This window comes from Electrophorus electricus, chromosome 12, assembly GCF_013358815.1.
Source record: "Electrophorus electricus isolate fEleEle1 chromosome 12, fEleEle1.pri, whole genome shotgun sequence".
In the NCBI taxonomy this organism is placed as follows: domain Eukaryota; kingdom Metazoa; phylum Chordata; class Actinopteri; order Gymnotiformes; family Gymnotidae; genus Electrophorus; species Electrophorus electricus.
In genome coordinates, this window is record NC_049546.1 from 1,076,085 (window position 1) to 1,084,712 (window position 8,628).

Here is an 8,628-nt window from a genome sequence, read left to right on the forward strand (position 1 = left end):
CTCATCTGCCCCTGTTCTGTTATGACATCGGGGGAAAAAAGGCTTTTTTCCCTCAGAGTATCCAACTTTGACATCATCCAACATCAGGGTGAAACTAATTTCATGAAATAGTGTCTGTCCTTTTAACTAAACTGAACGCAACACCAAAGAATGCAAACCTGTGAGGAATGAGAACATCGTACGAGGTGAGGATTACTGTCCTCAGACAACAGTAGCGGAAATGGTTTGAGTAATTGAATGTAAATAAAGTGGCATCTGAATTTGAATCTGACTCTGAATATGACTCGGAATCTGAATCTGACTCTGAACCTGAATCTGACTCTGCCTTCTTTTGTTTGCTTGCTTGTTTTAACTATGGCATCTGATTATAACATCTGATTATCACATCTGTTTATAACATCTGATTATCACATCTGACTATCACATCTGATTATAACATCCACAAAGAATACTGTTACATGGTATACAGGGTGCGTATTACAGCATATTATAAGGTGACCTTTCCTAAAGCAGACATTCGAGTTGTCTGGCTTTGCTCTGGTTGGGTGATGTGTTAATTACCATGTTGACGGGGGATATGAGGGGTCTTAGAGAGCAAGTCCCTGCAGATCGAACCCACCCTTCCATGACCTGGTAACACAACCCAGCTCTCAATCCCTGCTGTCAGGTGGATTAGCACAGTCTAAAACCCGTCTGATATGGAGACGGTAGACAGGATAACCCAGTTAGAGCTCAGAAGGGTTCGTGGCGCTCTGGTGCTCCTGGTGTTAAAGAAAATAATGGAAGACAAATCAACATGAAAGGAGGCTGTTGGCAGAGGCTATGAATATGCAAATGACGTGGGGTGTGTTTTCAACATGTGCATAATTACACTTCATATCCCTGTAAATCAGCAGTGTGGGAAGCTAGCAGAGGAAGCTGAGGATGGTGTCACGTTCGAGGAGAAGCCCACACAGCAGGCAGGCTGCAGCCCACAGCTGAGGCTCTGCGGCATCTGACGGGACAGTTAAACAGCTGTGGCCAAAGCCAGGCGCAGTTATATGGTTAGGCTGGGGGTAGTTATACGGCTGGGCTGGGGGCAGTTATATGGTTAGGCTGGGGGTAGTTATACAGCTGGGCCAGGGGCAGTAATATGGTTGGGCTGGGGGCAGTTATACAGCTGGGCAGTTCTGTATAGGTAACTGTGTGGATTTGCCCATGTGTCATACACAACCTGAAGCTCCATGCAGAAACAGCATGACAACCGAACAGTTCAGAGGTGAGTTTCACTTCTGCTGTTTCCGTTTTATTCTGTTTAATTCTGGCAGGATGAATTAAACAGATGAATTTCCAACTCAAGGTCCCACAAAAGCACAAATCAAATATATATCATTTTTACATACTGCTACATAACAAACATTATGCTACTACGTTACATTTATTATTCATGCGATATCTCTCCTGTAGTTATTGGGCCAAATGTTATCAGTGCGTGTATGTGAAAAAAATCACTTTCTATATTTTTCCAAATAAATCAAATGAATCATGTTTTCACTCACTCTTTTAATCAAACTCACAAGCTTGAATAAAAATTATAGTTTTTCTGCCAGTTCTCAAAATTAGTCTTTTTAAAAGCAATATAAGGGGTTAAATAGTAATGTAATGGGGTTTTAACATTTTTACATTATTAACAACAGATAAATCAATACAATATATCTATTTATCGATTTATTTTAATGTAGTTTTTTTTATTTAATACGTATAGAAAATGCTCAGACTACAATGATTAAAAAAACCCTTAAACATATTTTTTGTTTATAAATAAATCCCCAAAGTGAACTCAGATAACAAACACGTGTGTGCAGGGAGGTGCCGGTGACCCCAGCCCAGAGCAGGGCTACGCTCGTCCAGCTGCAGCGCTGAGCCACTCCTTGACCTCCGGCTGGCTCTCTGTGACCCACTTCACATTGGCTTTCGTCTTCTCCATGGCCAGCTCCAAGGCCCAGGCTGCTGGACCGAAGCCTATGTCAGAGTGGTCCTCCTTAAACCGCCGAAGCTGCAGCACACCCGAACGAAGCACACGAAACACACACACACACACACACACACACAAGTTACTACAGTGGAAAGCTATCATACATGGGACAGCACGTAGCTCATCAAAGACGGTCACGATACAGTCGTGGTTTCTGTCCTGTCTCCAGCGTCTCACGCACCGATGCCGGGTAATCGATGCTGAGCTTGGGACTGGATCAGTAAGCTCTAACACGCTTCGTTATTCCTGAAGAAAAGTTTCCCTCAGCCCAGACAGGCAGGGACACAGACAAGGGACACGCACCTGGTCGAGCTGATCCTGTGTTGAGAACGCCTGTGTCACGCCATGTATGAGCTCAGCGAATGAGAACGAGCCTGCTCCATACCTGGGACAGCACGTCACGCACATCAGCACACGGACACGTGCACCAGCACTTGGCTATGTGCACCAGCACACACGTGGCCACATGCATAGGCGCAGTGTAACTACAGATAACTAACAGGCGAAACAGATACCAACATTGTCGTGGTCTGTGCTCAGTGTTGTTCTGGAAACTCACTCAGTGAAAATGTACTTCCAGTTCTGTCTGACGAAGTTCCACGCTAGCGCACGGCCAGCTTTATTCCTGGCAACCTGCACAATCACTGAGGTGGCCTCGTGCTTCCGAATTTTCACGGGGTTCAGGGTGAAACTGAGGAAGCTGCACGTAAAACATCTTTGAGTGCACATATTTATACATATTTACATATATTTTTACTTATTTACACATATAAGTCTGTATAACTTATTTACACATATGTACATGTATACATATTTACACCTATTTACACATTTATGCATATTTACACATATTTACACTTATTCACACATATTTGTGTAAATTATATATTTGTTACTGATATAATAACTGCAGTCACTCTTGGAGGTGAACTCAGCCTCACATAATTGATATTTAATATGACACACAAACCGCAGGTGATAACTGTGACATAGAGTCTAAATTGTTTTTTAATCTTTTAATTATTCCAAGAAGAGATTTTCTGTTTGGTAGCCTATCATCTCCCCTACCAACCTTTCTAAACGTTGTGTGTCTCTGGTACACGCCAGCGCAGACATCAGTCTTTCTGCCTCAGTAGCGACGCTGGTATTCTGGAACATCCTCCAGGCAAACTCCCACTCTTTAGCGCCCCCTGCAGCTATGGCACTGCAGTACACTGTGGACCTCAGGTTTGGGTCAACCCTGATGAGGAAGGAACAGAGAAAGCTGACAAACATTGAAGCAGTCCTAAGCAGAGGACGTGCAGAAGACAGAAGGCTCCAGCCTGGTCGAGGGGAGGAGAGCCTGAAGGCCTCACGGGTTCTGCGCGGGCTCTTCCATCCACTGGGAGAACCAGGACACAGTGAGGTTGAGGCAAGCATCTACTTCAGCAGTGCAGCCCACTCTGAAGGCATTGAGCCGGTCAAACCTGCGAACGTCCATGCAGACACGTCTCAGCGTATCAAGCTCTGATCATCCAGGATAGAGAAGATCTCCTTGTATAAACACATTTCTCTAGAAAATGTCCAAATGTTTTGCTAGAAACGATACATTTCAAGATCGAAGCTGACATTAACAGTTCAGATGATGTTTACACTGTTTCTGATGGCATGGAGATCTTACAGTTTATTTGTTCATTTCTACCCTTTGGCTAACTACACTGCACTTCAGATAGGGTGACTGTTAAATCTGTGTAACGTACTGGTCTGTGTGTCCAGCGGGTACTCTCATCCACCCGGGGGTAATAGCCTTGAAGTGTTCAAAAAGAGGTGTTGCTTGCTTCTTGAAGTATTTCTGCAACCAAAACTTAATGTGTTACGTATAGAGATTGTCTTTAATAACCTGATTCAACAAAAGTTGACTTTCTTGAGCAAAAGATTCAATAAACTAAAATTTTAAAAATGTATTATGTAAAAAGGTATTGTGCATTTAGATTAATGTAGAGTTTTATGAATATGCATTAATGTGGGAAAATGTTGCACCTTAATTGCGCTAAGAATTACACGTGATTACCTTCATGTTTCCACAGACGTCTGTTTGATCAAACGTGTGGTAGAAAGAGTCCAGGTTCATTAGTGCCGATTCCCAGGGTATATAGGACGTTTCCTTTGAGAGAAACACTGTTGTGTTCAGGGCTAAAGCAACAGGAATTATTCCAGCCCTGCAGGAATCAGGAAACATAAGAGACTCAACACAGGAGTTCAGTCCTGCATGTGACGGAGGTGACAGTGCTATGTGCTGGGACACGTAAGGACTGCACCAACATGTCATTTTCAGTTCCACAAACACATCACACAGAGGGGCACTGAAACTGAAACCCTGATTATATTCTTCTTTCTGGTTATATTCTTCTTTCTGATTATATTCTTCTTTCTGCAGAATTGTTGTTTATGGGAGGTTTTTACCTTGCAAGGTTGAAGGCGTCATCCACAATCTGTGCCCTGTTCATTTCTGGAATGACCTATGAGAAAAAATAGGTAGTAAGTCCTACACAAATATATATTAACAACATCACAGATAAAAACATAATTTGCATTAATTACCATGTTCACACACCTTTGTTGTATTATTATTTATGGTAACTGGCTAGCTGACTAGCTGACTGTTCTCTGCTGTATTAACTGCCATGTTCACACACGTTTGTTGTATTATTATTATTGGTGATTGGCTAGCTGACTTGCTGACTTATCTTTGCTGTGTGCATTTGACCTGGTGGTCCGTCCGGAGCTGCTCTAGGATGCGTTCCCAGTTTTCCGAGTCGTAGTTCACTCTGTAGTATCCGGTGAGGTTGACGTTCAGCATGACCCATTCATCCCCCACTGTTTTCATGTCACTGTGAATCTCTTGGAACCCAGAGCAAAAACCGAATGTCAAAATCGATGGTTTAACTCAGCATTTCCCTGCCCAGTGCAGGGGGACCTGACAGACGCTTCTGGCTCCCCCACATCACACATCCATACTGGCCTGACTGTCTAAAGTGCTCTGGATTGGATTATTTAAGCATGTGTTCATGCTAAATATTTTAGATTGATTGAGGTTTTTTTTATTTTAAAGGTCTAATTACTGATTATATCATTTATGCTGCTGGCTGCTCATTGATTGGTTTATGGGAGAGGATTACTGCTGATCTCACCACTCCGCTGCAGGAGCCAATCAGGTTTCTGTTCCATTCCCGACTTCATCCAGGTGATGGGAACGATCCACTCGTAACTACAGCCACACAGAATAAAACCAGCCTGAGGAACTAAGACAGAAAAGGAGCTACCAAGGAGACGCCAGACTTACTTAAACTCCGAAGGCGTCTCCACAGCAGCGTCGGGCTCCAGCAGGAAGTGTTGCTGAGTGACAACTCCAGTTCTGGTGTTAATGGTGACCAGTGGGAAACCCATCTGAAGAACCCAGCGGTCCATGATCTCACGGACAGGCCGAGGGAGGCGAACAGTTCCATTAGCATCAACAGCCTGAAAGTGATTGAGCGCAATACGTTACCTGATCACAAGAGGGCAGCACTGCTACACTTCAAAATGAGGACCGTCAAGCAAAGTGCTGATTTTGGCGGGAAGATTAAACAGAGCAGATGTAAATGAGACTTACTCTTTGAAGATGATCCCACAAATCTGAGACAACTGTGTTTTTATACGCAAATGTCTGCAAATATGTCTGTAAAAGTTTAAATAAAAATAAATAAACATATGCATACACGTATACATAATTATGTATTTAAGAGGCATTCTACCTAGTCTTTAAATGAAAACTTCTAACAGCCTCCCAAAACTAAAGGTGCCAACAAAACATTGTATTAAAAGCTCTCTCACACGCAACCCTCCAACGAAGACGGGCTCTGTCAGAAAACCCGACAGCATCCTTAGCACTGGTGCCCCCTAGAGGCAGACAAAGAGCATAACTCGGTAAAGCAAAAAGCAAAAAAAAAAAAAGGCAGTCAACATCTTGTGAAATATCATAACCTAAAAAAAACCACGGACATGTTTACATGAACTCATAATAACTCATAATAAACTCTCAAGCTAATAAAACTACCAAGACAAACCAAATTGCTTGGGAAACGTTCTGTGCTGGTGCTTGTTAGTGATGATAAAATGGATGATAAAATTGAATTGAACTAAACTGAATTATACTGAATGAATCTGAATTTCATTGTGCTGTAATGAGCCGATGTGAACTGAGCATGTGCAGAGCCCCTCAGCCCCACCTTGCTATAGGAGATGGTGTCAAACAGCTCACTGATCTGCTCTGGCTTCATGATGTCCTCTTCTTTAGAGGAGAGGGGGTGAGAAGACGCCAGTGCGTCCACGGCGAACACTCGATGGATGTCGTTCAATACTATCAGGTCTTTCTGTGGGAGGGACAACGAGGTGTCAAAAGCTCCATAAAAATGCTGGAATGGATACCAACAGTCACTATCAAACACCAACAGTCTGTAACAATCACCAACATTCTCAAACACCAACATTCTCTATCAAACACCAAGTAATTAACAAACACCAACATTCTCTATTAAACACCAAGTCTTTAACAAACAACATTCTCAAACACCAACATTCTCCATCAAACAAAAAATCTTTAACAAACACCAACATTCTATATTAAACACCAAGTCTTTAAGAAACACCAACATTCTCAAACACCAGCATTCTCTGTCAAACAGCAGCAGTTTCTACCAAACACCAGCAGTCTTTAACAAACACCAACATTCCATTGTTGGCAGCTGACTTCAGAATGTTCCAGCGTCCATAGTGGAGAACATTCTAGAGACCTCATAAAAATCTCAGAGGCAGAATCAATCAGCCCAGCACTTGTTTGTTGGTGGCTGCTGAGTCTGTGTCCTGAGCTATTGTTTTATGAATGTCCTGTTATTGTTTTACTGGCAGTGGTGTTACATTGAACAGACTACAAGGTTGTAGCATTAACCAAAGAGAGACTTAATTGTGTGTGTGTGTGTGTGTGTGTGTGTGTGTGTGTGTGTGTGTGTGTGTGTGTGTGTGTGTGTGTGTGTGTCCATTACTCACCAGATTCCAGTTGGGTTCAGTATAATCTGCACTGAGGTAAGACATGTACAACGCCAATCCTTCACTCAGCCAAACCTCATTCCACCAGCTGAGAGTCACCAGGTTCCCAAACCACTGACCGTAAAACAGAGAGAGTCCGGACATGGAGGTTAACGCCCCAGGCGATGAAGATTCACATGACATGTCAGCCCTGCGTACCATGTGGCCCAGGTCATGGGCGATGAGAGTAGCTGTGCTTTGTTTGTCCCTGTTGGAGGAGATACGTGGCTCATAGAAGAGACGCTTCTCTCTGTATGTGATGAGCCCCCAGTTCTCCGTTCCTCCGTAGTGGACGTCCGGCAGAGTGACCTGGTCTTCAGAGTGGACACACCGCGTCAGGTCGGTCAGACCTCACACAACACAACTCACTTAGCGTGAAGTACAAGAGAATATCAAACTAAAAGTCCTTGTTGAATATTAAAACTAAATTGATTTATTAATTCATAAATCAATAGTGTAGAGTATATTCCCATGTTAATCTGGTCCTCACCAACCAGTCTACATCTTTGCACTAACACAGCTCCCAGGTCTGTTAATGGTTTGGCTGGGACCCTCTGTTGGGTGATGCAGAGTATGACACAATCGCTGATATTAATTAAATATACTTAGATAGGTCCATTAAAGGGATGTCATGTTAAGACAAATGGAGATTTATAGTCATTACAAAGAGCAGGAAATTCAGTAAAAGGGATTTCAGTGCTTTATGGAAGTTTTTCTTCATTTTCTTCTTCTAAACCCAGCTATGAAGCCACTTCCAACAAGCCCGTCTTACATCTCAGACGTTTGTTGTTAACGCGCCACACCGCACGGCCTTGGCGTTACCTAGTTTAGGGAGCGGGTAGGTGACGTTGTAGTAGTCCTGGAGCAGGTGCAGGAGGCGCCCGGTGAGGCTGAGGGCGCAGGCGCAGAGCCCCTGAGACACCGCGCCGGGGGGGGCCCACACACGCACCTGCTCAGTGGAACAGGTTGCAGGCATGTCCGTAAAAATACATCTGATCTGAATGAACTGAATTTTACTAAAGTGATCCCTGTCTGGATAGTTTACAACATAAGACTGTGAGTAAATAAACTATGACATGTAATATTGTCATATTTGTATATAAATCATAATAGAGCTATATAATAAAAACGTATATGAAACACACATAGTTCGAGCTCCTACCAGAGTGTCTTCTCTTGACTGGACATTCGTGTAATCGCTGACAAACATTGAGAGCAGGTAGGGAGACATGTACTCTGTGGGTTTAAACCTGGTAATGGTGACAGGCGTGCCATCGACCACAGTGTCAACTTTATCTAAAGGCAGAGAGACGCAGTCACGGAGGAGTCTGTGTACAGTGCAGCTAACAACGGCTAATAACGGCTAACAACAGCTAATAACAGCTAAGGACAGCTAATAACGGAGTTGTGGGTCTGACCCCGTATTTCCATGCTGTTGGAGAGAGCAACAGTCCCTCGATCGTGGTGGAGTGTGATGTGGAAGACAGCTTTCATAGCCGGCTCGTCGAAAC

The 8,628-nt window shown here is 43.4% G+C and overlaps 1 protein-coding gene across 1 annotated transcript in view; it reads right to left on the reverse strand.

Annotated features, from left to right (window-relative positions):
* Positions 1-1,813: 1,813 nt before the first annotated feature.
* The window catches only part of LOC113590796 (aminopeptidase N-like), an 8,616-nt gene continuing 1,801 nt past the window's right edge, over positions 1,814-8,628 (reverse strand). Inside the window, exons 2-20 of the mRNA XM_027031092.2 lie at positions 8,536-8,628; positions 8,280-8,413; positions 7,940-8,069; positions 7,277-7,431; positions 7,079-7,192; positions 6,262-6,405; positions 5,867-5,932; positions 5,646-5,711; positions 5,337-5,512; positions 5,185-5,261; positions 4,761-4,894; positions 4,457-4,512; positions 4,065-4,212; positions 3,754-3,845; positions 3,370-3,480; positions 3,087-3,254; positions 2,574-2,714; positions 2,318-2,399; positions 1,814-2,035 (exon numbers count right to left, since the gene is read on the reverse strand). The exon at positions 8,536-8,628 is cut by the window's right edge and continues 53 nt beyond it. Coding sequence (XP_026886893.2) covers positions 1,877-2,035; positions 2,318-2,399; positions 2,574-2,714; positions 3,087-3,254; positions 3,370-3,480; positions 3,754-3,845; positions 4,065-4,212; positions 4,457-4,512; positions 4,761-4,894; positions 5,185-5,261; positions 5,337-5,512; positions 5,646-5,711; positions 5,867-5,932; positions 6,262-6,405; positions 7,079-7,192; positions 7,277-7,431; positions 7,940-8,069; positions 8,280-8,413; positions 8,536-8,628 — 2,246 coding nt within the window. The 3' untranslated portion in view covers positions 1,814-1,876. The remainder of the gene's footprint in view (positions 2,036-2,317; positions 2,400-2,573; positions 2,715-3,086; positions 3,255-3,369; positions 3,481-3,753; positions 3,846-4,064; positions 4,213-4,456; positions 4,513-4,760; positions 4,895-5,184; positions 5,262-5,336; positions 5,513-5,645; positions 5,712-5,866; positions 5,933-6,261; positions 6,406-7,078; positions 7,193-7,276; positions 7,432-7,939; positions 8,070-8,279; positions 8,414-8,535) is intronic.